Genomic DNA, 25,654 nt, shown 5'->3' on the forward strand with positions numbered 1-25,654 from the left:
GTCGATCATGTGGATCTCGCATTCTCCCCTACAACCCCTCACGCGTGTAACTATTCATATTTGCTTCTTTGGCGATGGGGGGGACAGCTGATTTTATTTATTCTTTCTTCTTCCTCCCTCGTTCTCCTCATGCTTTCTATTTCTACATCTATTTTTAACCCAAAATGAAGTTATCCATATCGGCCATCGCTGCCACCGTCCAGCTCTGCGCGGGTTATGTCGCCCAGCCTCGCAGTAACGATGCGAAATGCGACAGCACCACTGTCGCCATTCTGTATGCTTCCATATGATTCTACCGCTTCAAAGACTAATCAAATGCGTCAGAGGAGGCGGAATGGCCGGTATCACAGCAGCGGTGAGCTATATCCCCACCGGTCTGAATCGTACCTCGTACTAACCAGCACAGCAAGCGTTGACCAACGCCTCGATACACGATTTTGTTATTCTTGAATATCGCGACGAGATCGGAGGTCGTGTTCGAAAAACAAATTTCGGAAAGCAGGAGAATGGCGATCCGTTCGTGATTGAATTCGGTGCCAACTGGGTATGTAACCGTAAGATAAACACCGCGAAGACTGGAATCCGACTAATGCATCGGACAGCTGCAAGGAGTGGGATCCGAGACCACTGAGAACCCAGTGTGGACTTTGGTGAGTTTTTTCTGATTCAACAGATTGAGGTGACGCGATGGCTGATGGAAAAGGCCAAAAAATACGACCTCATCAACCACTATTCGAATTATAGCTCGATTCGCACCTACAATGAGACTGGCGCGGTCGACTATACCCATCTCCTCGACGAGTATGAGGACAAGTATGAACTTGCCGCACAGGAGGCTGGTACGATCTTGACCCAGAACCTCCAGGACATGACTGCGCGTAGTGGTCTTTCGCTGGCTGGATGGAAGCCCTCTAAGAGCGACATGGCAGCTCAAGCCGTGGAATGGTGGGAATGGGGTACGTGTTTTGTAAACATCTTCATCTGGACAGAATTTAATAAGCGATACAGACTGGGAGGATGCTTTCTCCCCCGAAACCAGCTCGTTCGTCTTTGGCGCTGCTGGAGAAAACCTCACCTTCAACCAATTCGGCGAAGACAACAACCTCGTCATGGACCCGCGTGGATACGCGCAAATCATCAAGGGCGAAGCATCCACCTTTCTAGAAGAAAATGACAACCGTCTCCGTCTCAACACGCAGATCACCGACGTAGAGTACAATGACAACGGTGTCACTATCCACAACAGCGACGGCAGCTGCGTCTCGGCCGCCTACGCCATCTGCACCTTTTCCCTCGGTGTCCTCCAGAGCGAGGCTGTGAAGTTCCAGCCTGAGCTGCCGCACTGGAAACAAACCGCCATCGAAAAATTCAACATGGGCACCTACACCAAGATCTTCATGCAGTTCGACGAAACCTTCTGGCCAACAGACACGGAGTACTTCCTCTACGCCTCGCCCACCCGAAGAGGATACTACCCCGTCTGGCAATCCCTCTCGACAGAAGGCTTCCTCCCAGGCTCCAACATCATCTTCGTCACCGTCGTCTCGGAAGAAGCATACCGCGTCGAGCGCCAGTCCAACGAAGAAACAAAGCAGGAAATGCTCGAGGTCCTCCGCGAGATGTTCCCGGACGTCGACGTCCCCGAACCAACAGCCTTCATCTACCCGCGCTGGACCGAAGAACCCTGGGCCCACGGTAGCTACTCCAACTGGCCCGCTGGCACCACGCTCGAGATGCACCAGAATTTGCGCGCGAACGCCGATCGTCTCTGGTTCGCCGGTGAGGCCACCAGCGCCCCGTACTTTGGTTTCTTGCATGGTGCGTGGTTTGAAGGGCGTGATGCGGGTGAGCAGGTCGCTGCTCTGCTGCAGGATCGCTGTGCGAATCTCGAGGGGAGTGAGTCTTGTGGAGCACGCGATCATTATAATCCTTTGCATGGCACGTCGCCGGTCGATGACTATACTATTGCCAATGGGTGGCCGGTTAGTAGTATTGATGGAAGCAGTACTTCGTCTTCTGAATAGATAGAAAAATAGTACTGTATTCTCAGCATTAGCATAGAATACTTAATAAATGATATATACAAGACTGTCATAATCAACCATAATCATAGTTACCAACGCCAAACACCATCCATGTCCATGCATACCATGCCCGACCAGTTCCCGATAAATCCATCACCCGTAGAAAATGCAACCCAAAAAACCCATATGATGAATAAAATGCAGTGCAATCACTTCTTATAGAACTGCATCGCCCTCTCCACATCCTTCAAGCTATCCTTATCGCCGTATGCATCCATCAACCGCCGATTCTCTTCCAGACGCTGCTGTTCCAGGAAATCGTCGTGTGTAGATTGTGCAGGGTAGTAGTTTGCCACTCCAAAGCCTGTCAAATATTAGAACATGCTGGCTTAGATTGTACTGTATTCTGGTGATGGACATACCGAGGCTGATGACGGCCATCAGGGGGAGATACCAGCGTCCGACTCGCCCGATTTTGAGGGAAGGCGGGGAAATCGGCTGTCGGTAGGGACGGCCTGTGGGGGTGGAGAGCATTTTGTAGGATCTTGTGCTGTTATTGTGTTTGTAGTGTGTTTGTGGTATTGCTTTTTGTGGTTTTTTTGTAGTTCAGGATGTTGAGATGAAGTGGTTTAAATGCAAGACGAATGAGATCGGAAATAATTGGACTGACAGACAACATGATCCCCTCTCCTTTTAATTGCTGGTCGTGGCATGACGATCATACGACGATAACGTCATAGATGGGGGTCTGCGGTCTTGGAAGAGGGGAAACACATCGGGTTCTCCGGTTTTCGGATCTTAGGATTAAATCGCGCAGGTTCGGGTTGCCGATAGTAGGAAATTTAGAAATGTCTATTTCATTTTAATTCAAGACTGCCTATTAATGAGCATACTATGGATGGTATCGTTCAATATATCTAGGTGGTTAATGGCCCTGGTTCTGGGGTGCGACGGTCGCGGGTCCTTCGGGTGTCACGTATGCCTGCACGGTCGGTCAGTCCGGAGATACCCCACAGATCATATGGGGATATGGGGGTGCTTACTCTGGTCATTCCTCCGTCGACAACAAAGTCGGTTCCGTTGACGAAGCTGCTCTCGTCACTAGCAAGGAAGACGACTGCTTGAGCTTGTTCGATTGCTTCGCCGAATCGTCCGGTAGGGAAGTGCACCTCGCGACGGTGTCGCTTGGGCTGATCATCGCCGAGCCAGTCTTGAAGAAGGGGGGTGCTATTCTGTCAACATCTACGTATTAAGCATTTTGGAAGTAGACGTACTTCAAAGGAGCAGGACACAACGCATTAAAGCGCAGTCCCTCACGAGCATGCGCAATAGCCAACTCCCGAGTCATCGCCAACACGGCACCCTTACTGGCCGTGTATGCCAATTGCGGCGTAGCACTGCCAACCAAAGCAACCACACTAGCAGTATTGATAATACTACCCTTGGTCTTCTTGTGACGTCGCATACTTAGCACAGCATGCTTGCATCCAAACCACACGCCCTTGACGTTAATATTCTGCGTCATGTCCCAGATCTTCTCGGGTGTATCCACCGCATCCGCATCGTCCGCGTGCATGATACCCGCATTGTTGAAGATGACATCCGTGCCGCCCCAGCTGTCCTGGGATTCCACCATAGCCTGGATATCTGCCTCCTTGGATACATCGCATTTGATGATCTCGAGACGGGGGGCGGTGGGCACGACTTCCTTCACCTTCGCGATGGCTTTCTCGAGGGCGGGAACGGAGATATCGGCCATGAGGACGTTGGCTCCTTCGCGGGCGAAGAGGATGGTGGTTTCGAGACCAATGCCGCTTTAAATTGTTAGTTTCGCATAGTCTGTTAATAGTAGACTGTAGACTCACCCTGCGGCACCGGTGATGATGGCATTCTTGCCATGGAGACGTCGTCTTGGAGCAGCCATGTTCTAGCTATATATTAGCTTTTCATGCTAACAATGACAGCACAGATTAAACAGTAGCTTACATGAGATTAAGTATCAAGATATTCAAGCTATAGAATAATTCAGACAATTCAGATGATGGAATAGAAGGGAAGAAAGGTCGACAACAGCTGGAGGACAGCGCGGGGCATGTGGATCCCATTATCTAATCGGTATCCCGATGCAATATAAATTTGTATACACACAGGGAGCAAAGGATGAGGAGATCTATTGAATTCCATTATGGAATTCAATAGAATCAATATGATAATGCTTTTCATTCTTTTGATGTATCCATCCACTGCATATATAATTACGCTTAGACCAGAACTCCTAATCCAACGAATCAGCCAATCAACCAGAGATCACCTACAACTGTAGATGCATTCGGCATCTCATAAGTGACATGTCCATCAGGCATCCGAATGCAATTCCCAAAATTGAGTCATAATCACAACATATAAACCATAATCCTCCCCCGTGATTCGGTATCTCCCCCGTTCGAATTTCCGTGGATCCATTGAAAAATGGAGCAAGCTCGGTTTGCTCCACCAACGACAAAATTTTAAAGCTTGTGATGATTCAAATTCAGACCGACAAAGATTTCGTGTGATGGAGCTGCAGCTGCCCAAATAGTTATGTAGATCGGATTTTGATGAGTCAGATAGGGTCTTTAAAACCTGGATTTCCGGTTATTTGTCTCAATCGTCCAAGACAGTTTCATCATGGCAGCGACTACCTCCGAAAATCATCTGTTGCGGCCTCTTCCTCCAACGGAAAATCCGAGTCCTACCACACCAGGAACTCCAGCGGACAATCAACTCGAGTATTTTGATCCGAGTAATGTGGCCACGCAGGAGGATATTCCGCCAGATGGGGGTTATGGCTGGGTCTGCACCATTTGTGTATTCCTCATCAATGCGCACACCTGGGGTGTGAACAGTGTACGTATCTCATCCAGACAAGCAATGCCAATATTAACGCGTTCAGGCATGGGGTGTCTTTCTCGATCACTATCTCTCTGAATCGACCTTTCCCGGCGCAACTGAACTGCAATACGCCTTGATCGGTGGATTGTCCATCTCGCAGTCTCTCCTGGTTTCACCGCTCGTTGCCATATCAACCCGCAAGCTGGGCACTCGGATCACCCTCCTCATCGGAGCTTTTGTCGTGTGTGCTTCGTTGCTGGGCGCATCGTTCGCATCGCAAATCTGGCATCTTTTCCTCAGCCAGGGCCTTTGTTTCGGATATGGAATGGGGTTTTTGTACGTCCCTGCGACGGCGATTCTCCCGCAGTGGTTTTCCAAACGACGAAGTCTGGTGCTGGGGATAGGGTCCGCTGGAGCCGGTATCGGTGGATTAGCATACAATTTGGGTTCTGGTGCTGCAATTGAGTCTCTTGGTTTGCAGTGGACTTACCGGCTTCTGGCGCTCTGTACGTTGGTGATGAACTTTATCTGTTCGATTCTGCTCAAGGATCGCAATACAGTCGTCAAACCGAAAGACAAGGCATTTGATTACCGCGAATACGGACGTGTTCAGGTCCTCCTCGTGGTAAGTTGGGGATTTCTCACCGAACTGGGATTCATCGTCCTGCTCTATTCCCTGCCTAACTATGCGACCTCGATTGGCCTCACTGCCCGTCAAGGATCGGTGGTTAGCGCGCTTCTCAATTTGGGCCTTACCATCGGCCGACCATTGATAGGCTATTACTCTGATATCGTTGGCCGAATCAACATGGCTACCCTGATGACAACCGTATGCGGTGTCCTCTGTCTCGCCGTCTGGGTTCCTGCAAAGTCATACCCCGTTCTGCTGATATTCGCCCTCCTCAGCGGCTGCGTAACAGGAACCTTCTGGACATGTGCAGCCCCAGTGCTAGCAGAGGTAGTCGGCATGCAACGACTCCCTTCCGCGTGGGGGATGATTTGTTTCTCGCTGGTTCTGCCCACGACCTTTGCGGAGCCGATTGCGCTGCAGATGGCTTCGACGTCGGGATATCTCGCTTCGCAGATTTTCGTGGGTTGTATGTTCCTCGGTGGTGCGGCTAGTACGTGGGCTTTGAGGTCGTGGAAGATTCACGAGATTGAAGAAAAGGCGCGCATCGAGCGTGAGGAACCGGCGCGTAAGGACTTTTGGTTGACGCCTCGTCGGTTGTTTGTGTCGCAGCGCGTTTAATGGGGCTTGTTTACTGAGATATCTAATATTTCAATACTCTGACTTTCAGATATCAAAATAAAAAAATAAATAATAGTTTCTATAAATAAACAAAAAAAAATCACGTCATATCAGATCCGAACCAAAGCACGTCCATATCGATATCCATCATGAAGCCTCACATCCGTATTCCCATCTTCAGAATCATATAAACCCCTCTTAATCCCCTCCAAGTCCAGAGCCACCTCGCATCTTTTAAACCCGATCAACGGATACCGGACCGTAACCGTATGACCCTCTTCGTCGACTTTCTTGCGCTCGGTACAAATAAAAGGGTTTGCTAGGATCACCAGGAGACAGGTTATGGCAAACGCGACCCAAACGAATATTTCCGTCGTTCGTGATACGTAGTCGGTGAACCAGGCACAGGCAAACGAGCCGGTGAAAATGTAGCAGCAGAAGACTTGGTGGTAGTAGGGCATGGTATAGTATATGTTGGCTGGTTTTCGGTGTTTACGTTCGTCGTTGGTGGTAGGGAGGAAGGGGATAGTTTCTGTCATTTTGACTGGGTTTCTTCAGAGATAAGATGTTCAGAAGATAGAATAGCTGATGTTTCGAAGAAAGATGAGGGAGAGATGAAGAAGAGAAGAGAGTGATGTGGTGGAATTAGAGCAGTGATCGGCAGGGTCTCACTGCCCCTCTTGGCCTTTTGGGGGCTTTTTTGCGCATCCCGGATTTTCTCCCCCCACAAGGCGCCATCAGCCCATCATATCTTAATCTGACGATACTAGCAAAAACCACGCATTCCTGATATACCAGACCCTGCAACGTCGGGAGACCAAATCAGAAGAATTGCTGAGGTATTGTTGGCCCCGATCAGGGACGAATTCTTCGACCCCATCACACTTCGGCTAAAGCAAGGCCGGCACTCTTGCTTCATTATTGGCTTATTTTGTCAGAAAAAATGGAACAACGTCACATTGAGGGTCACTGGAGGGTTGCGATTGTATAAGGCTGTGAAATCGGTCTGCTCCGGGTCTGGATCTGTCTTGGTTAGGATTCCTTCGTTTCCTCTCCTCAGGGCTATGATAGACTTTGAGGCAGGACAGAACCAACACTTGATTAATATGGACATGATGGTTGGAGAGAGTTGGATTTGGCCCCAGTATCACAGGTCATAGATAGGAAGCTCAGGTTGTCTTGTGGCGCCTCCAAAATGATATATAAAGGACGCTGTGAACGCACTTAACCACCAGAGGGAAACCCCCATCAATCTCATCAAACAAGCAGCCATGGTTCACCTTTCAACTCTCATCGCCCTTGCCGGGCTTCCTTTGACCCCATTCGTGTCTGCTGCGGCGAACAAATTCACCCCAGACGACTATGACTGGGACAGTCTCAGCGCCAACGACACAGTCGCCAGCGGCTTGTGGATGTACAGCCACGAGGCCCCAGAAACGACTGACCTGTCGACGCTTTCTCCCACCCACCCAGCTAGCGTTGATGAGGCTGGCATGCAGCAGGTTGCTGTTCTCGCCGCCCTCGGTTGGGCATGGAGAGCCGCCAGTGTTGCTTCTTTCGGCATTGCGTTGAAAGACACCATTGATTCGTGCAAACAGACTGCGAACAAAGATGCCGGTGTTGGACCCTGCCTGAAGGGTGTCTTTGGAACGGTCATGGCCTTTGGCGGTGCTGCCTCTGCCAACAAGAATCTCCTTCACAAGGCAGGCCGTCTAGTCCTCCCTAATCGGTTTCTGCCAGATGGGACCGTTGATTTGGTGCGTCACACTTATTCTACTCCAAGAGTTACCGGTCTAACCTTCTATATTTGATAGGAAATGAACGTCCTCAACTACAACCGCCATGCCAGACGCGATGCCGTCGCCCAGGGCCAACACGACGAATTCGTGCGCTACCAACTCCGAAGCCTTTCCACCTCCGAACCCGAATTCCTCGGATACGCAGAAGAAGACCACCGTCTCGCAAAAAGGGAGTTTGCAACACACCCTCTCGTCCCGATGTTCCGATTCGACCACGCCAAGCACGGTAGCATGGAGATGACCACCCGAGACACAATGAATGGTACCTTTGTAACTGCTGCCTACACGGGCCATCCCACTCACCTCTTGGGACGTCGCCAGATTGACGATCTTCGAATGAAGATGAAACGTCAGGAGGTTTATGACAAGGAGACCTTCGACCAGGGTGTTCTTGAAGCTCGATTCGATACTGAGGCTTCGAAGTCCGACCCTGCCTCTGTTAGTGCTGATGCCGGCAAGCTGTTTGATACTTTTGAGCCCGAGGTTGAGTGCTTCATGCATGGTGAGGTCAAGGATAAGAGTATCCTGGATGTGCAGATGTATGACAAGACCAACAAGGCTACATTTGGATTTGGTATGGCCCTCCCTCTTTAGTATTTGATTTCTTCTAACGATCATTAGGATCAATTGGAATTTACAAGAACGATGACGACGCCCACTCTATCGAGAAGGTGACACCATCTGGCATGCCTCTACCTCAGTGTACTTAAAACTGTATTACACTGGCTGCATTATAAAGACTTTCTTTCATCCTACAGCAGCTTTCCTCGACATAACCTGAATTTTTATGATTGAAACGCCGCAATAAGGGCTAATGCGACCTGATATTATCTTTAATAAAATTTATTATGCCATATACAAGACATTCAATCGTAAGCCCTGGTATAGAGAGGATTCACACTTCTGTTCACCACTCAACCATGTATATCCTACACAGGCATCACATTCAACAAAATATCTCACACCCTCCATCGACTAATTCGTAAAAGTTTTATTATACGGAACCGGATTCCGCACCGCCCCATCCTGCGTATCATAAACAACCGGATCAACCGGCTGATTCCCCGTCGCATTAATCCCCAACGTAATCCACGCAAACAGCCCATCCGTCACATTATCACCCACATACACATACTGCATGATAGGGTCGACGCCCGCCTCGACAATCTTCGGCAGCATGACGTCGTCCGCGTTGGTGGTGTAGTTATTCGGGTCTTGGTTGTAGGGGTAGGTTTTGTAGATTTCGCTCTTGAGGGACTCGTCGAAGAAGACGTTTGTTACGTGGGATGCGTGCGCTTCTTAGAGGTCCGAGAGGGTGTTGTTGTTTTGGAGGGTGACGAGGTCGGTGTTGTGGCTTAGGACTGGGGTTGTTAGCTAGAGTGGGAGGATGAGGAGGGGGTAATGTGTACCGTGAACGTGCGTCGCGCGGTGGTTGTAGTATCCTGGGAAAAGAGTCTCGAACTGGATAACGCCATCGCTGTCTGTCTGTTGGATTCCGCGCAGGAAATGCGTGTTGAGGTTGGCTTTGTCGTTTGCGTTGCCGTTGCCGTCGCCTACGACGCCAGAGTAGACGCCCTAGTCCAGTTAGTTTGATAGGATATTATCTTCATAAAGATGACTTACGGTTGCATTACAGTTCCAAACATCCACATAGGCACCAACCATAGGCTCGCAAGTGTTGACGTCGATGAGCTGGATGTCGAGGTCGAGGGGGACGCCGGGCTGGTCTTCTCGGATGCTGCGTCGGACCAGCTCCCCAGTTACGTCTGTAAAGGTCAGTAGAGAATAGTTAACGACATTGTGAGTACTAACAAAAAGGTCCCTGCAGAATATCCGGCGCAAGAATAACAGACGCATCGGAAGAAAATACCTTGGAGGGATCCGTGTCGAAGTCAATGTGCCGATCCGAGTGGTGATCGGTGTGAAGAGGATCAAAAGTTCCTAAACAGTTAGAAGAAAAACAACCTGACATGAAATCAGATACACACGCTTCTTGATCGATCGCCTCGACTGGATATGGTGCACTGCAGCCTGTCGACGCTGGATACTCCGAGCTTCTAGTCCACGGTTCTGCAGTTTCTCAGAGCAGTGTCCCATGCCACGCGAAGTCAACCCGAGTTTCCTGATAAAATCCGAGTGAGCAGCTGCCTCCATCCGGACATCGTGGCCTGGATGGGCAATGGCAACGGAGCTGCACAGGGCGACGACGCCTGTTAGAGTAGCGGTATTCAGTTTGACCATGATGATGATGCTGTAGATAGTATTGAGTGGGCTTACTTGTACCTAGCAAACATGCAGCTTTATAGCATCGTCGTTGTCGAGTCTCGTCAATCCATGCCTTGATCGGAGACCGAGTCCGACCTCTGCATGCTAATGCAGGACACATCACACAATATATAATCAAACAATCATAATTGGCTATCCAGAGCAAGGAATATGAAGCCTATCGTCATGTCGTGCTCCTTGTTGATTAACCCCGTCTTGGTGTTGCAGATCGACATCCGATCATTTCTGGATATAGCAATCTCGGTCGAGCATTCCACTTTGACCTTCTACGTCTGTGCATCGTTTTCTCAATAACAAGTCTTCAGATTGAATTTCCCCTCTCTAACAAGTACATCATCAACCAAAATAATGTAACCCAGCATCCGACCCGTCATAAAGATATATCCGACATCATTCTATTTCGAAGAACTTCCACACCTTCCTTGTGATCGGAACGGGAATGAGCCTCCCTCCGTGGCCTTTGGTGTGCTCTTCATTAATCGGTTGCCATCCTTCCGGCGATCCGGACTGACCAACGAGTTGAAAATGGGGCTGAGATGTGCAAAAGAGAACTCGTGGGGGAGACTAAAACGACGGGTCGTCAGGTGTTGATGCCAGGCCTGAAAGTGGAACGTGCAGTTTTTCGAACACGAAGCGATCTTCGATCCGGAGTCACAGCGTCCTGGTAGCTGCTGAAGCTATTCTTGAGCGCATCACAAGCAATTTGTTGGTGTGAATACTGCGACCTTGAACATCTGCGTCAGGTAGAAACAAGTCATTGTTATTCACCGGGGTTTGCTGGCCATTAGAGGACCCCTGACTAGACAGCGTTTGTGCTCAGGCAAAGCCTGAACAGCCTCAGTCTGGGCTTGGGTGGCATTAAAACGCTCGGGCAAGGAGAAGGGCTTTCTTCTCCGTAAGGTGAATTCCAGTTTCTGAGGCTGAGTGGGAACCTCTGGAGAATGAATATGTCTCGCGAAGGAAAACTGTACCCGACCTGTCTGTTAGATGGGCTATGTCCTCTTCGCCCAAAAACCTTTGAAATCTTACGAGAGATTGCATTAAATATTGCTGGACGCACAGATTGGTGGTTGGAATCACCATCTGTTGGTCTCTTTGAATGGACTGCAGTGTCTTAACCAAAGCCACAAGGCGAGATTCCAAACTCAGCCTGCTTTAAAAACTTCCGGGTAATATGACGCCGAACCAATCTGAGAGTTGCCCCCTGATGCGCCGATGAGTTGTCCGAGAGACTGCCTGGGAGGAGCACACGTCATGGGTGGCATCGGCTTCATTGTATGTTCCCGCTGCCTGGGAGCCTATCATTTATTTTTGTTAGGTATTGTCTGCCTAGTTTGGGGATTTTGTATCAGCACTTACGCTCCCATTCAAATACGGCCCAGGATGTCTTCGAGTTTTGTCTCCACTGCGACGCGCTCCCGCCGGCCTGGCGCTGTGCTCTCAATTCAGATTTGAGAGCAAATGTCCCTTCCAATCCCCCATTCGAACCTTTACAATGATATATTGTGTATCTAACCCAATGCTCCGGTAATTGTAACGTTGGCAAATTCGGGAAGGGAGGGGTGTGGTTTTGCAGAGATAAACTAGGTTCCACCGATAATTAGTAAATTTCGGCAGGATGTTGGATAGTAGTTGAGTACCTACCAGGTCGTAGAGGAATCTCCAGAGAGAAAAGCTTAGCCATAGGTCAGGTTTATTTGAATTATCGCATCATGGGCTTTTGAGTGGTAGAAGACACAGGAGGAATATTTGCCAATTCGGGAGGGTTAGACCCAACATCATCCTCATGATTACTTATCGCCCTCTGCATTATCTATGTTAATGGTATTACAGCTAACCTTGCTCTACATAGTAGGCAGGATCCGCGGCCTGGGACACACTAGCTAATTATTAATTATCTCATGAGGGTGTGCGCAGGCAGCACCATAGCTAATATAGTAAGGAAGGTAGAAATACATATATGCAAGTCTAACCAAATTCCGGCTAAACTGTGTAAGGGTACATAATGGCACGCTGTATTCTATATAGAGCATACACGCACATGATCGCTGCCCCTATCTAGGCTGCTTTTAGTTTAGTTTCCTGGTAGTTTACTGTAATCATGTTAGTAGTTTACACATGGGAATGAGTTAAAGCTGCAGAACCAGGGTGGTGGTCTAGTTTTATCCAATCATATCTCTAAGATCCTTGATTTGATTATTGGAACCAATCCTAAAATGTGCCTCCTTTTTAATACCGACAGGCAAGGGACATGGAAGAACAGCTGATGATTTCATAATGATGTGTTGACTTGAAAACCCATTATTCTGTCTGAGACAACTCCTCAAAGTTGAGAAAGTAAACTCTTATGGTGGATGTATGTTCAGGCTAAGCCCTATTTAGTGTGGCAGCATGGAGCTAGCATATAAGATAGTCACAATGACCCACGCTAAATATATTAGACAGACCAGACTGGCCATCCTCTGATCTCTGACCTACCTTTCCTTCAGAAACGTTAATGTGCGCAATTATTGCAACAATGCCCATCATTTTAAGCATATGCATTCTAATCCCAGCTTTGTACCTGATATATAAACCACCTCTATTTTTAATACAATATTTTCAGCGTCGATGGCCCGATGTTCTCTGGCAGGTTTCGACCTCATCAAAAACCATTGCACTCACGATTGATGATAGCCCTACTAGCAATACCAACGAAATTATGGAAATACTGAAAACTAATCAGTCTACTGCAACATTTTTTATTATTGGGTCATATGTCACAGGACATGAGACAACACTCCAGAACTTAATCAACGATGGGAATGAGCTGGGGAACCATGCAATGTTTAATAAATCTTCGCGATCATTAAGCGATGCTACTCTCATCTATCAAATTCAGTCAGTGGAGGAAATTATTAATAGGGCATACGCTGCTGTTCATATCGAATCTCCACCAAAATATTTCCGACCAGGCTCAGGCTTTTTCAGCACACGAATGCGCAAAGTGTTGGATAAATTAGGATACCGACTAGTGCTTGGGAGCATTTATCCATATGATCCTCAGATTCCCTTTTGGCGAATCAACGCGAGCTACATTCTGAACATCTTGCGGCCTGGGGCTATTGTTGTTTGCCATGATAAAAATTGGACCATTCCAATGCTTAGGGAGGTTCTCCCTAAGATTCAGCAAAAGGGGTATCGGATAGTGACTGTCACAGAATTGCTCAAAGAATCTAGTAATTGAAGCTATTGATGGAACCATCATATTACAGACCATGGTAGTGTTTCTAACAATAAAAATTGTGATGGAGGTCAGTGAACTATGTGGTTAATAAGTATACACAGCACAATGAGGTATCTTAAACTATACTGTCGCCTCTAATAAGTCCGAATAAGGATCCTCAAGATATTTTGATAACGAACAAGATCTTTCCCTTTCTCTTCTCGCCAGCGACCGGGGGGCTTCGATAAGGTTCCCATTAATGAAATTAGGAGCGCCTCGATGGATGTTCATTAGGCAATCAGTTCCCCTGGTATAATACATTGGTTAGGCGGAAATGCGCAGCATACATCAGCTAGAGACGATGAGTCGAGTGGCATGGGAAGACTACAACAATAATCTGATTCCTATCAGCTCAGTTGATGAACCTGAGATATATTATATGTCTGCTATGACTATATTGAATCAAAATCGGGTAGCTTTCGGCTTCCTCTGTGATTTATATAGTCGTCTGTTACTCCCTGAAACTAGTCTAAGTGGAGTGATTCATAAATCTAGCCGTTCGTAGTGCTGGCGAAAGGTGGGGTATGTTCACTACAGATCCTAGCGACTAAGTTTAAATAAATTCTGTCCTGACTGTCCAATTTCTACCTGTAAATGCTTTTTTGTTAATCCAAAATATATAGGTTTCTGGTGATGATTTAACTTTGTAATCAGGCTGTTAAGCTCAGTCTAGACTGTTCGGAGAACAGTATGCACACACAATTCTAATAAGTGTAACCATGATTTAATAATGATGACAAGATGAAAGGCTAGGCAGCATGAATGGATTTAGTATAGCCTGGCGTTAACTACAGGAAAATATCATAAAAAGCTGAAGTGCACCTTTTTATTTTGTAATATAGTAAGAAACTTGACAAAAGAATCCAGTATACACAGGTCATTTTTCGCGTCGCTAAAGTGTTGCGTGGACAGTCTAAGGCCTTGGATAGTGAGATAAAGATATGACCCAATAGAAAGTCAACCAGTAAGTACTTTGGAATGGGCACCGAAAATATGAAAGGGCAGTCAATAACATGATTAGAGACTTTGTCACAAAGCCATCTTACCGTTGTGGAAGTGGAAATATCATAGAATTGGCAATGGGTGGCCCAAGTGGTCAAGAATGGCATACAATGATCAATGCCGCTGTCAACGCTGTGAGGCTAAACTAGACACAAATCCTTAGCCATTGACATATTACAAACTAAGATTACACAATAGATAGCCGAAATTCTACCAAGAATTACAACAGTGATTCACTTCCAAAGTTTCCGCCGGTTAGCAGTAGGCCCTATTAAAGAGATAATCCATTGCCATGATGAAGACCCCAAGCTTGAAAGACTTCATGCTTGGGAGACTCGGAAGATTCAACAGCTTCACTATGTACAACTAGCAGTATGATCCCCAATATTGAAATTTCATATTCAAATAATTAACAGACTAAGGCGACTGTCATGCTCGCAGTTGTTGTGCAATGTCTATCATGGTCCACTGAAAACAGTCATTGGGTTGCCCGCGTTTTTTGGTACTGGTGTATACTTCTCGATGTGTTTGCTATTGGAATATCTTCTCAACAACTCAGCATTCTAGAGTACCTCCAGGCTGGGGATGAACAATTTTTGCAGAGAAAACCACTCTTAGGCATGCTTGTCAGAGAAAAAGACAGACAACAGTATCCAGACATGAAGATGATTTGGGTCTGGGAATGTCCAATGTCGCTGTTAGTTTATTCAATGACTTTGTTCATTGTTGCAGTGACAGTACATGTATCTTACCCATTGATCAATGATCCGGCATGGGAAGAGGATTCGAAGGTAAGCTGTCTATTTAGGCATGAGACCGAAGAGTTACTAATCATGTCTGCTCAGATTGCAACTGCATATCTCATAGTTTTAGGGATAAATTGTCTAAATATTGTCTACTGCTCTTTCTGGATATACAGGAGAATGCCAAGATATGGAGATAATTGATAATGATAATGTGTTCACAGCAAATATTTTGATTCTCTCTCTATTAACAAAATAATAGGTGAATATCCACTAACAAATATACTAGCTACCATATGAAAATGAATCCTAAGGACATCTGGTCAGTCTGGCTTTCTTTCCATGATTTTTCCTAAGCATCTATCTATTTTCTTTACAATCTTTAGACATAAACCGGTACATAAAGCATTATATTATAGTGAATAATACATTCTGTAGATAATTAAAGAAATCCAAGCTCTAGGTTAGCAATATACTGTATGCCCTAATGTCACTAATATATATTTTATAGCAAAATTGGCATCCAGATGCAGTTTCACGGTAGATATTCTTTTAAGTGATTCCAGCGCCTTCTGTTTTTTGATCAGAGCAGAAGACTTACTTATACTAGTCATCCTCCTCATCATAATAGCGATAATAATAATAATCTTCTTCTTCCTCTTCGTCGTCGTCATCGTCCAGATCTTCTGCAGCGCCACTGAGACTGGCCACAATGTGAAGAACCCATTGCATTTGCAGCAGTTCAAACGATGGAAGAGGATCGGTAATCTTGTTTTCAGTCTTGAGAGTAATTTCATGACCGGAAACAATCTTCTGGTACTGGTTATCCCGCAGCCGTGTTCCGTTCGGCGTGGACTCGAGGCCAGCGGATAATGAAGGACGTTTGGTAACTCGAATTGGTCCTCTAGAGAACGCACCAGGCATCCAGTAGAACTGCAGCATAAGGTACTCTTCCTCCCCGTCTCCTGGCCATTTCTTGATTGGCTTCAGTGCGAGAAGTGCTCTGTCCCAAAAATCGTGAACACCCGACCACAGGCACAGGAGATTTCCCAGAAACTCCGTGCCATGTGGTCCTTCAACGGTTTTATTCCAGTGCTCTACTTTACCTTCCTTCCAGAAAATCTTAAGGAGAGACCAGAACATGTGTTCATGTTGAGAGGTTCCTTGTCTTCCCGCTAATGCGTACGGATATATGTGGCAAGGTTCGAGTGCGTCGGCGCCGTTTGTGACGAAGCATCGTCTACCGTCTCTTTCCAAGCACTGAAGGATGTTAGCACGCGCTATTCTAGTAGCAAGTTGCAGTATGCACTTACCAGATCGGTGAGAGTGATATCTCTCTCTGTTGGGACGTACCCCTCTTCGACGTAACCACCACCACCAGGCTGATCTGGAGAGTCATTCGTCTTGCGCTTACCAGGCTGGCTGCAAGTCTCCCGCTTTCTCGGTTTAAGCCCTGCAATACCACTCCTAGTTAGAAAAACCATCTCAGATTAAGCTAGAACACAAAAACTTACAAGTTTTGGCGACTTCATGCAAAGTCGAGGAATTAGGAGTATAAATCGGCTTTGCAGCATCGGAGATACACCGGGTCATCGACGTGCAACCTGATATCGCGCAGCCTTTCTATATCGCTCATCCATAGGAAACAAAAGGCTGCAGCGTTGAAATGCTGGAGCCCGAAAGCATGGCCGATCTCTTGGATGAGCCGAGCTCGCTCAGCATCGTCGAACTCTTCGACGGGGTTGGGGGTATCCGCCAGTCTCAGAGGCATAGTTGCACGAAAATTATCCGCTAAAGAGGGAAAGAGTAGAAAGAGGCGAGAGGAAGATGGAGAAGATGATAAAGGAGAGGAAGTTTTTTTTTTCAGCCGATAGCGACAGTGAATTTTCATCAAGGGAATGAGACTTGTTCACAGGATGAATTCCAGAATTTTATTGAATAGCAGTAGCTTTCATAGGAATATGATAAAATGATAAGGCATAGAGATCTTTCTCGAATCTGGGGCTGTCTAAACCACGGGTTAGCTGCCTAAATTACCCATATTGACGTCTACAATATCTCCGATCCGCGTGTTTATTGCATCTGAATTAGATAAGCCCAAGATATATACCTAGTTGGATTCACTCACAAGAGTAGCAAACAAACTAGATAATCTAGACACTTATTACCAGCAGCCTATACAGGTATCTCAAAGAAAGAGTCAAGATTGACACAAACACAACCTGGGTTCACGACGCCGATCCGACCTGCGTCCAAAATTGCTTCGGTTAGAATGGAAGGTCTGGGTCAGTACGATGAATATGAACGCTCTGGGTTTATTCAGTCTGGATGTGCTGTGTTATCTCTCTCTGTCCATAACAGCCACACAACTGATCTTGGCGAGAGAACTCCCTCGTCCTCCAGGCAATAAGGATGTCACTGTAAAGGTTTCTCCTTTCCCAGCAATCACTCAAATGATATTATCATAAACATCAGACAAATCCGTATCTACTTATATTGCTCTTCATATTCCTAGCCTTGACTGGGCTAACGTATGCTATCTAGATCCGACTTTACTGGCAACGCAGGGAATCGGCGACTTTATTCTGACCTGCCCCTTCGTCCTTGGCCCCGAATCCTGCGAAACAGCCATCACCGTGGGAAATGCCGTTTCGAACCCCCAGCAAGTGAATAACTTAGTCATCGAGCCAGCGTCCCCCGTCGACATTGCGAGTGGTATTGTCGGGGATCGTACAACCTCGGCTCGGGGACTGCGACACCCCCGCACAACAGGCCGCTCTCGAAATTTGTCATGACGACGGCGGATTATTGCTACGAGCTACCGGGAGATTGGAGTATGGAGGTTGAGGCGTTATGCGAGCGTGTTGCGTGTGCGATGCAGATATGTCGCGTTTCTGCCGTGGACAGACGGTTTTCGTCTGGGTGCGGGCCTATTAGTCACGAAGCAATATGGATCGAAGACCGTCATTGTAGTATATATTCCTCGGAATTGTGGGTGAGTATCTAGTTATTATAGAGGGTAAGTGGCCATGTCAAATACTCCTTTCCAGCTTATTCGCATAGGAAATTTCATGTGAGATAGTATGAGAAATTAGTCGTGAACGCAGCTGGGATATATAGATGGAACCCATTCGTCAGCAATAGTCACATGCTAGGGGGGCACGTTTCCAATTGCCATCAATTACTTCTCATATGACATAGGAGAGGATATTTGCTTATTCGATGTTTTCTCATCCACGTGGTTTGCCCCCGCCCATCAATAATGGCGATGGTGAAGAGTGCCATTGTTTTCATTTATCTTTCTTCCAATTATTCCTATATAATTTCCCATTCTATTGTGTCTAGTACATACGACCACAGGGTGTGGAGAACAGGGCTTCCCGTCCGCTCAGCCGTACTTAAGCCACACGCCGGCAGGTTAGTAGTTGGGTGGGTGACCACCAGCGAATCCCTGCTGTTGTATGTTTTTGTCTTTTTCTTTTTATATTCGATGATATTCGATGCCACCAAGCTAGCTTAGGGGTAGATCAAAAAGGGGTCTGAACGTTTTGATCTTTTTGTTTAATTTTAATTTGTGGCGCCCGCACAACATGCAGCTGGGCTGGATGATTTACGCATTCCCTGCACGTAAGCACTCTCTTTTGTCGAATACGCCACCAGATTAACGTGAAGGATTCTTCCCCTGATTCAGTGCATATTTCAAATTGCTGGGTGTCTTGCCACTTTTTACCCCTTTCCTTGAAGCTCAGCTATTGGACCCTTAATATTAAGGATCAATGGCCCCATCTGCAACGCCCGGATGTTTTTCCATGCCGGCTTGGCAGATCCACGCGGAGCTGCTGCCAGCTGGAAAGCCGCGATCGGGCGCATAGTGCAGGATTAACAAGTGCCAGATCGCCCACACTCGGCAATTGCAATGCCAATCCCAATTGAAGCGCAGCAGATAGCCTTGAATAGCGGATGGATAATTGGGTTCTTCTCCGTGCTCCTCCTGGCCCCGTCGCCTGGTCCGATCCGATTGGTTCCGGCATGTATAATTAGCTGCACTATCGTACCAGGTGAAAAGTTAGAAATTTTCCCGGCATCAAAGCGTTTTTTGGGCGTAGATGATATTACACAGAGCTCCCGTCGTTTCGGTTCTGTCCTGATCTCTTCTGGCTGCTTTCGACACGTACCTTGGTTTAGCTGCCAGAATGCGCCCTCATGCAATACTTTTCCTTGCTGCAAGCTTGGCAGTCGCTGCTTCGGGCTCCCAATCATCTCCAGCTCTTCCTCAATGTGCTGTATGGCATGCACTTCGCTCCCACGTCATAGATCGTCCCTAACAGTTGTTACAGATCGATTGCCAGGAACAAGTTTTGTCAAGTAACACAACATCGTGCTCCTCGACAGACACGACATGTCTCTGCTCCGACCAACTGTTTCAAGACACTCTTGGCAACTGTGCGACGGCAAATTGTACCGCTAGCGAAGCGTTGAGTACGTCTTGTACCTGCTCTACTGCACTGAGAGCTTCATGAAATCTAATAAAACCTCTTATAGCGGCCAAATATCTCAGTTCTCGACAATGCGACATTCCCATCGTCCACCGATACTCCGAAGCAGATGCCGGGACAATCTTCCCTTTCGTACTCGCCACAGTCCTTTTCGCGATCCGGATAGCTGCGAAATCCATGCGTCTTGGTGGTGGCTGGGGTCCTGATGATTACACGATTATAGTAGCATGGGTGAGGCTGTCTTGGGCGCTATCTTCGACGAACTCCACAGCTAACGATATTCCAGGCATTGGGAGTAGTAGTATTCTCACTGAATGTTTCGAGTAAGAGTTACCGACCTTGGATATGTCGCAGGGGTCTAACCGGTCACAGTGGTCCATTACGGGTTCGGGATGAATGTCTGGGACATTATTCCACAAGAGAATATTACCCAAGGATATAAGGTCTGTTCAACGATTTGTGCTGGGGCTGAATTCTTACTGACATCATCTTTCTCCAGCGCTTCTATGCCTTTATCCTAACGTACAAAGCCCTGATATCGCTCGCGAAAATCTCCGTCTGCCTTTTCCTCCTACGAATCTTCCAGTCCAAACCCTTTCGCTATACAACATATGTCATGATCGGCATCAATACTGCCATCGCAATCACCTGGATCCTCGCTGATGCCTTCCACTGCATACCGGTTCACCTATCATGGACGGCATGGAAAATGGACGAGGAAGGGAAATGCTTCGACTTTGTGGCTTCGACTTTTGCCAACGGTTATGTCAATATCGCAGTTGACACGATCATGGTTTCGATGCCGGTTTGGGAGGTTATCAAGTTGAATCTGTCGGTCCAGAAAAAGCTGGGCGTGGTATTTATGTTTGCTGCGGGTCTAGTGTGAGTATCAACTTTCTGGTCTAATATAAACTAAGACGCTAACTCGTTTCAGATTAACTGCAATCGGCATTGTTCGGGTGATTGTCTTCCACTTCAACAGTCCCCTCGTCAATCCCACCTGTGAGTCTTATGCCAGCAGCCACATATCTCCATACCAAACTAACAACCCCAGACAACATGGAAGCCATCGTCCACTGGTCCGTCATCGAATGCCAAATTGCCATCATCTGCGCCTGTCTACCCGCATCACGAGCCGTCATGGTCCGCCTCGCACCCGGACTCCTCGGCCAATCCACCGACCCAAGCAATCGATACAAAAACACAGGATCCAGCGGACACGGTGCTGGATCGCGCCAGAACATCTCCAAGAGAGTATCGTACTCGGTTGATTACATGGGTAATGGGAAACCCCAACGGAGCAGTTTTGTGCAACTGAAAGACATGGGTTCGGATACGGAAGGGCATGATCATTATTGATGAGATTTGTTATTTTCTTGCTTTCTTTTTTATATTATTATCATCCTTTCTTATTTTATGAGGTGGGAATATTTATACTAATCTGCATGAACATGAAAAAAAAATATATATATAGAATAGAGACATACTATAGACTTATTTATGAAAACGGTCTAGAAGATATACAAGTACTTCTGTCTCACACCTTGTATAATCGATATGACTATCCATTCGATCTTTCACGGCTGAAAGAGAGTCTTCTGATTCTTCTCTTTGGATGCTACCATGTGTTTTGCCTTCCACATCCCCTTCTTGATTCATAGGCCTACGACCTGATATGAAATATTGAATGCCATACTGCGGTACCCTAATCGGCTGTCTAAGACACGACCTGACCTAACATATTGCCCCGCCTGCCACCCACTTCGACTGTCAGTGAATGTATACAGTCAATCACGTGCCTCTTCTGATCCTAGCCCCAACACAGCAAGAAGCTTCCTCGAAAACCAAGACACCTTCCTGCAGGCCTAGCAGAAATCTTCCAGCATCATGCAGTCAGCCCTTTCAATTCAAAATGGGTTTATCTTGTTGTCCAAGAATGCCAGACGCAGCGACCGAATTCAACGAGTCCGGTCGAGAGGATTTAATCAGAGAGCTTGGCCGTGCCCTAGGTTTGGAACGGTTTAATCTATCAGCATGGCTGCTTCTCTGGTTCAGTGATGTCCAGGTCCTTCGTGACTTGGTCACTACGGTGACTTCCGATAAAACAGCCCGCGATGATCTGCACGGTTATTTGAGTCCTGGGAGTAAGAACTTTGATGAAGTTATCAAAGCATGTGAGTCAGTCTACTGTATCGATTGGAACATCTTACTGACATGCGTGATAGGGCTAGTGGAGAGGAAAGATATTTCGAGGACTGGACGCGCTTCTCCTGCTACGGACTTTGATTCGCTCGTAGGTAACTAACACCCATCATTCTTAGTGTGAATTGTGAAGCTGATATTATTAGTGTCGTAAGAGAGACCAGAAAAAAAGCGTCGTTACAAAAGGCCGCGATGTCCTGAGAGCCGCTGGGTTGTTTCCCTCGGTCCTAGGGGAACGAGAAAATACCTACGCCAACGAGACTTTTTGGAAACATCTTGGACTCTTCTGGTCTACGGAAAAGATCGAAGCGTGGCAAAAGGCAGCGCAAGAACAAGCCAACACCCTAGAAAACTACATTACAATGGCATCCGGCGTCCATAGGTTCTGGGAAATGGCGCTGTTTGCCCTCAAACCAATCGCAAAGACAGAGAACAGCCTTACCCTCCAATTCTTTTGGATGTCTTCCGAAATTAGGGCAGGGGACAATGACACTTCTATCTCTGTGCTCGCTGAACCGTCGTTTCCTTGTTCCTCTGATTCTACGCCAAAGGGAAGCTTGCTGTTTTGCTGCGATACCGAAGAGAGAATCTGCTCTGGCCGTGCTATTACCTTGTACACAGAAAATAGTGACACTCACCCTCTACCCTCGTGGGACCTAATGGAGATGCAGTGGATGTTTCAGAGAATAGCGGCATTGAGAGGGACCTCTGTGACTGAGGATAGGGAATAGGTTTGGGTTTGTAAATAAGGGCAAGGATGCCAAGTAATTCATTTATTGGTACGAAGCCTATTGTCAACCTAGATTGACAACGTTACCTGCTGTCTTTGCGCTCTAGCAACCGGTGGATTTCACAATTATCAGCATGATCACTATTTGTGCCCATTAACAATAACCAGAGAGGCCTCCCAAGAAGCTGTTTTTAACCCAATCCGCTAACCCCTTCCCGTGCTGTTGGAGAGTCGATTCTAGTTTCAGTCATTTGCTCTGCTGGTGATCGGCTCCCTTTATCCCTCTATCCCAAATATTTGACACGGGAGTTCGTTTTGATACTCTAGTCAGCTTTAATTTGCAAGAAAGTAACAAGGACAATTTAAAAAACAATAAAAAAAAAACAATAAAAAATAAAGTAAAAACCGAACCCATCTCCAAAAGAGGCCGAGCACGCGGCTGCGACAAACACGATGACTGACGCGGCTTCCACCCATGCAAAGGAGCCTGAAGCAAAATCCACAGAGACTGAAGAGAAACCCAAAAGCCGAGAGCTTTGGGAAAGTACCTTTGATGGACTAAGCTATGATTGCAAGACCCACCTATGACAAAGCGAAGATACGATCAACGAGATTATCGACAAGATAAAATGCGGGTTGAGGTTCAAAAATCACGCTGGAAAAGAAGTCAATCTCCGGGATGTGGATAAGAAGATTCTCAACTCGGCGGTTCACTTCTTCGAGATTGTTAGAGGACTTGCAGCCTGTGATCCCACTGGCCATGGTAGGATGTCCCGTGGTATCATTTTATTTGCTTATAGGACCTCAGTTTCTAATGCGAGGATAATCGTCTCACTTGGATTGACCGTAAGTATTCCTGTCTTATGCTAAGCATGCGAGACTCATTCTAGGAGTATACCAAGTCATTCTAGAATGAGCTTCAGAGGTGCTGCGACAAGAAATATATACTCAGCAATGGAGGAGATGGGCTATCTGCTGAAGTAGCAGGAAGAGCTATCAGTCTCTATTATTGAGGGGATCTTGAGGCAGTGGTGTGCAACACCTAATCTGACAGAGCAATCATGGTATTTTTATTCGCGAGCAAACGCAACGAGATTCAAATTACCCCTGATTTGATGCTCACCATAATTATTGGTCTGGCTTGAACCCTGGTGTATCGACATTGATTCTTCAGGAGGATGGCTTGAGATCCCTCTTGATGAAAGAATCAGAATGAAATTCGTGAAAGCCACGCCATTGGGTGACGGTGTCTTTTACAGATCCGTGGTGATGAGTGATGTTTCTGAAGCAGTTGCGGTGGCAGCTGCCTCTCACCCATATTTCGCACAAGAATTGGTAGCTCTCCTCAAATTAAAGGGGAGCAGTCAATGAGACTGTCGAGACTATCGAGCCGAAGCCTTGAACAGTGCGATTACCTTCATTGATGTATTAAAAGCATTCCATGTTAACAATCATCCTACAGTACATCTATCTGCACTGAAACCGTGAAAGTGACATTTCCTCTAAGATGTCGCGAGCTCGAACCCACAGAAAACGCATAAATAGGCTGCTTGAAGTACGGTGATGACCTTCATCTTGCTTGATCAACATATTCTAATCATTGACATTGAGATAAGCGTATGTATACAGAAACCTTAAGACAAGTAAGGGCGCATGGATTGCCGATGTGGGGTGCGCCAGTGGATGAGACCCACGCGAGGCAGATATCGGGATTTTCTCTTCAGAAAAGTACTACATATGCATGGGATAAACCCAGATACTATGAGTTAAGCTATGACATTAACTCTCAATTGTCTTATCAGAACATCCCTCATAATCTCCGCGCTTTTAACCCGGATATCCAGCAGACTTTCAGGACTGTAATACGCACTATGAGGCGTCACCACCATTTTCCCCTGTAACCACTCTGCTTTATCGCGATATTCCTGTAGCAGGGGATGGACAGGACCATCAACAGGAATAGGTTCGTCGGGGACGACATCCAGTCCAACACCTCCTAGTATGCCTTCTTTTAGACATCTCTCAACGGCATCGAGATCGACGACTTCCCCACGGGCAGTGTTAATCAGTATACCACCCGGAGCCATGAATTTGAGGAGGTCATAGTTGACTAGATTCTGTGTCTGTGGTGTCGAAGGACAATGTACGCTGATCACACTACTTTCTCGGAAAAGTGCCTGGATATCCCTCGTCCGGTGGACATTCAGCGCTTTCTCCACACCATTGACGGCGAAGGGGTCGTAGATGAGGACGTTCCACCCGAACGCTCTTGCGCGGAGGGCAACTGCCATGCCAATTAGACCGAGGCCCACGATGCCGAATGTCTTTTGTTGGATGCGCGAGATGAGAGGTGACTCGATGTATGTCCATGAAGCGGGGGGAGAGGAGCGTTGGGTATCGTGGTAGAGGATGATGCCGCGACGAAGGGACAAGGCAAGGGCGAGGGTGTGGTCTGCTATTTCGCCTGTGCCGTAGTCTGTTCTGTTACTATCTCTCTCGATGAGACATTATGGAGGGAATGATACCTGGGATGTTACAGAGGATGACGCCCTTTTTTGCGAGAGCGGCGCGATCAACGCGGTCGTAGCCTACGCCCATGCGGACGAGTCTGTGCTGTTAGCATCTAAGACAGACAAATATATAGATAATGAAAAACGAACACTTTCAACCGCGGAAATAAATCCAAATCCTCCGCCGTGAAAGACGGTTTTAAGATGGTAATCCCGTCGACCTTTTCTCGGAGGGATGCGTCAATGCTAGACCACGGCTTGCAGGCTGGATCTCCTGCTGGGGAGAGGTTGGTTTCGAGGTAAGTGACATTGTATGGGTGGAAGATTTTGTTTTCGATGGTGGTGTCCTGTACGGCTGTTAGCGGTGGATTAGCAGATGGTGATGGACGTACGCCATATAGGCCATCGGCTTGGATGATGGTGTATGTTGGATTGTTCATTCTGTTTTTCATCGTAGGGTGTATCTGTATGATGCCG

The 25,654-nt window shown here is 47.0% G+C and overlaps 14 protein-coding genes across 14 annotated transcripts; 8 read left to right on the top strand and 6 right to left on the bottom strand.

Annotated features, from left to right (window-relative positions):
- Positions 1–164: 164 nt before the first annotated feature.
- On the top strand, positions 165–2,024 carry ASPWEDRAFT_106112 (putative flavin containing polyamine oxidase; the record flags this gene model as incomplete). The annotated part of the gene is made up of 6 exons (XM_040827786.1): positions 165–274; positions 325–355; positions 407–544; positions 603–650; positions 704–956; positions 1,009–2,024. 6 exons carry the CDS (start codon positions 165–167, stop codon positions 2,022–2,024), a joined length of 1,596 nt encoding a protein of 531 aa, XP_040691963.1.
- Positions 2,025–2,233: 209 nt separating this feature from the next.
- ASPWEDRAFT_168205 (uncharacterized protein) lies at positions 2,234–2,558 on the bottom strand (the record flags this gene model as incomplete). The annotated part of the gene is made up of 2 exons (XM_040830266.1): positions 2,234–2,388; positions 2,447–2,558. 2 exons carry the CDS (start codon positions 2,556–2,558, stop codon positions 2,234–2,236), a joined length of 267 nt encoding a protein of 88 aa, XP_040691964.1.
- Positions 2,559–2,849: 291 nt separating this feature from the next.
- ASPWEDRAFT_35913 (putative short-chain dehydrogenase/reductase family protein) lies at positions 2,850–4,159 on the bottom strand. The gene is made up of 5 exons (XM_040834331.1): positions 4,011–4,159; positions 3,890–3,951; positions 3,299–3,838; positions 3,068–3,251; positions 2,850–3,006 (listed from the first exon to the last, which is right to left on the bottom strand). The coding sequence occupies exons 2-5, from the start codon at positions 3,946–3,948 to the stop codon at positions 2,950–2,952; spliced, it is 840 nt and encodes a 279-aa protein (XP_040691965.1). The 5' UTR covers positions 3,949–3,951; positions 4,011–4,159; the 3' UTR covers positions 2,850–2,949.
- Positions 4,160–4,339: 180 nt separating this feature from the next.
- Positions 4,340–6,285, top strand: ASPWEDRAFT_35915 (uncharacterized protein). The gene is made up of 2 exons (XM_040834332.1): positions 4,340–4,910; positions 4,957–6,285. The coding sequence occupies exons 1-2, from the start codon at positions 4,692–4,694 to the stop codon at positions 6,142–6,144; spliced, it is 1,407 nt and encodes a 468-aa protein (XP_040691966.1). The 5' UTR covers positions 4,340–4,691; the 3' UTR covers positions 6,145–6,285.
- Positions 6,255–6,683, bottom strand: ASPWEDRAFT_168208 (uncharacterized protein; the record flags this gene model as incomplete). The annotated part of the gene is made up of 1 exon (XM_040830267.1): positions 6,255–6,683. The coding sequence occupies one exon, from the start codon at positions 6,681–6,683 to the stop codon at positions 6,255–6,257; it is 429 nt and encodes a 142-aa protein (XP_040691967.1).
- Positions 6,684–7,189: 506 nt separating this feature from the next.
- ASPWEDRAFT_318545 (uncharacterized protein) lies at positions 7,190–8,765 on the top strand. Its single transcript, XM_040833586.1, has 2 exons — positions 7,190–7,901; positions 7,959–8,765. Exons 1-2 carry the CDS (start codon positions 7,416–7,418, stop codon positions 8,535–8,537), a joined length of 1,065 nt encoding a protein of 354 aa, XP_040691968.1. The 5' UTR covers positions 7,190–7,415; the 3' UTR covers positions 8,538–8,765.
- A 153-nt stretch (positions 8,766–8,918) lies between these two features.
- Positions 8,919–10,184, bottom strand: ASPWEDRAFT_24240 (intradiol ring-cleavage dioxygenase; the record flags this gene model as incomplete). Its single annotated transcript, XM_040832586.1, has 5 exons — positions 8,919–9,241; positions 9,353–9,518; positions 9,567–9,709; positions 9,756–9,884; positions 9,932–10,184. The coding sequence occupies 5 exons, from the start codon at positions 10,182–10,184 to the stop codon at positions 8,919–8,921; spliced, it is 1,014 nt and encodes a 337-aa protein (XP_040691969.1).
- A 2,499-nt stretch (positions 10,185–12,683) lies between these two features.
- Positions 12,684–13,522, top strand: ASPWEDRAFT_35918 (chitin deacetylase family protein). Its single transcript, XM_040834333.1, has one exon. It carries the CDS (start codon positions 12,748–12,750, stop codon positions 13,453–13,455), a length of 708 nt encoding a protein of 235 aa, XP_040691970.1. The 5' UTR covers positions 12,684–12,747; the 3' UTR covers positions 13,456–13,522.
- Positions 13,523–14,833: 1,311 nt separating this feature from the next.
- Positions 14,834–15,461, top strand: ASPWEDRAFT_35920 (uncharacterized protein). The gene is made up of 2 exons (XM_040834334.1): positions 14,834–15,287; positions 15,342–15,461. Exons 1-2 carry the CDS (start codon positions 14,928–14,930, stop codon positions 15,441–15,443), a joined length of 462 nt encoding a protein of 153 aa, XP_040691971.1. The 5' UTR covers positions 14,834–14,927; the 3' UTR covers positions 15,444–15,461.
- Positions 15,462–15,845: 384 nt separating this feature from the next.
- On the bottom strand, positions 15,846–16,832 carry ASPWEDRAFT_734519 (uncharacterized protein; the record flags this gene model as incomplete). Its single annotated transcript, XM_040839334.1, has 3 exons — positions 15,846–16,499; positions 16,553–16,692; positions 16,754–16,832. The coding sequence occupies 3 exons, from the start codon at positions 16,830–16,832 to the stop codon at positions 15,846–15,848; spliced, it is 873 nt and encodes a 290-aa protein (XP_040691972.1).
- A 2,600-nt stretch (positions 16,833–19,432) lies between these two features.
- On the top strand, positions 19,433–21,276 carry ASPWEDRAFT_65350 (CFEM domain-containing protein; the record flags this gene model as incomplete). Its single annotated transcript, XM_040838785.1, has 8 exons — positions 19,433–19,522; positions 19,577–19,718; positions 19,782–19,966; positions 20,022–20,058; positions 20,108–20,178; positions 20,235–20,617; positions 20,670–20,737; positions 20,790–21,276. The coding sequence occupies 8 exons, from the start codon at positions 19,433–19,435 to the stop codon at positions 21,092–21,094; spliced, it is 1,281 nt and encodes a 426-aa protein (XP_040691973.1). The 3' UTR covers positions 21,095–21,276.
- A 395-nt stretch (positions 21,277–21,671) lies between these two features.
- On the top strand, positions 21,672–22,668 carry ASPWEDRAFT_168213 (uncharacterized protein; the record flags this gene model as incomplete). The annotated part of the gene is made up of 3 exons (XM_040830268.1): positions 21,672–21,909; positions 21,961–22,028; positions 22,084–22,668. The coding sequence occupies 3 exons, from the start codon at positions 21,672–21,674 to the stop codon at positions 22,666–22,668; spliced, it is 891 nt and encodes a 296-aa protein (XP_040691974.1).
- Positions 22,669–23,120: 452 nt separating this feature from the next.
- ASPWEDRAFT_24245 (uncharacterized protein) lies at positions 23,121–23,578 on the top strand (the record flags this gene model as incomplete). Its single annotated transcript, XM_040832587.1, has 3 exons — positions 23,121–23,211; positions 23,266–23,513; positions 23,558–23,578. The coding sequence occupies 3 exons, from the start codon at positions 23,121–23,123 to the stop codon at positions 23,576–23,578; spliced, it is 360 nt and encodes a 119-aa protein (XP_040691975.1).
- Positions 23,579–24,433: 855 nt separating this feature from the next.
- ASPWEDRAFT_168214 (C-terminal binding protein) lies at positions 24,434–25,617 on the bottom strand (the record flags this gene model as incomplete). Its single annotated transcript, XM_040830269.1, has 4 exons — positions 24,434–25,143; positions 25,193–25,275; positions 25,328–25,524; positions 25,570–25,617. 4 exons carry the CDS (start codon positions 25,615–25,617, stop codon positions 24,434–24,436), a joined length of 1,038 nt encoding a protein of 345 aa, XP_040691976.1.
- Positions 25,618–25,654: the final 37 nt, after the last annotated feature.

This window comes from Aspergillus wentii (assembly GCF_001890725.1).
Source record: "Aspergillus wentii DTO 134E9 unplaced genomic scaffold ASPWEscaffold_2, whole genome shotgun sequence".
NCBI classification, from domain to species: domain Eukaryota; kingdom Fungi; phylum Ascomycota; class Eurotiomycetes; order Eurotiales; family Aspergillaceae; genus Aspergillus; species Aspergillus wentii.

What these genes read in the sequence shown, in the direction of transcription:
- ASPWEDRAFT_35918 (XM_040834333.1), top strand. Translation starts at nt 12,748, where the DNA reads ATGCCCATCATTTTAAGCATATGCATTCTAATCCCAGCTTTGTACCTG.
- ASPWEDRAFT_35913 (XM_040834331.1), bottom strand. Translation starts at nt 3,948, where the DNA reads ATGGCTGCTCCAAGACGACGTCTCCATGGCAAGAATGCCATCATCACC. An exon ending in ATCATCACCGGTGCCGCAGG is followed by an intron (nt 3,839 to 3,889) that starts GTGAGTCTACAG and finishes AACAATTTAAAG; the next exon opens with CGGCATTGGTCTCGAAACCA. An exon ending in TTGTGTCCTGCTCCTTTGAA is followed by an intron (nt 3,252 to 3,298) that starts GTACGTCTACTT and finishes TTGACAGAATAG; the next exon opens with CACCCCCCTTCTTCAAGACT.
- ASPWEDRAFT_35915 (XM_040834332.1), top strand. Translation starts at nt 4,692, where the DNA reads ATGGCAGCGACTACCTCCGAAAATCATCTGTTGCGGCCTCTTCCTCCA. An exon ending in ACACCTGGGGTGTGAACAGT is followed by an intron (nt 4,911 to 4,956) that starts GTACGTATCTCA and finishes TAACGCGTTCAG; the next exon opens with GCATGGGGTGTCTTTCTCGA.
- ASPWEDRAFT_35920 (XM_040834334.1), top strand. Translation starts at nt 14,928, where the DNA reads ATGCTCGCAGTTGTTGTGCAATGTCTATCATGGTCCACTGAAAACAGT. An exon ending in CATGGGAAGAGGATTCGAAG is followed by an intron (nt 15,288 to 15,341) that starts GTAAGCTGTCTA and finishes ATGTCTGCTCAG; the next exon opens with ATTGCAACTGCATATCTCAT.
- ASPWEDRAFT_318545 (XM_040833586.1), top strand. Translation starts at nt 7,416, where the DNA reads ATGGTTCACCTTTCAACTCTCATCGCCCTTGCCGGGCTTCCTTTGACC. An exon ending in CAGATGGGACCGTTGATTTG is followed by an intron (nt 7,902 to 7,958) that starts GTGCGTCACACT and finishes TATATTTGATAG; the next exon opens with GAAATGAACGTCCTCAACTA.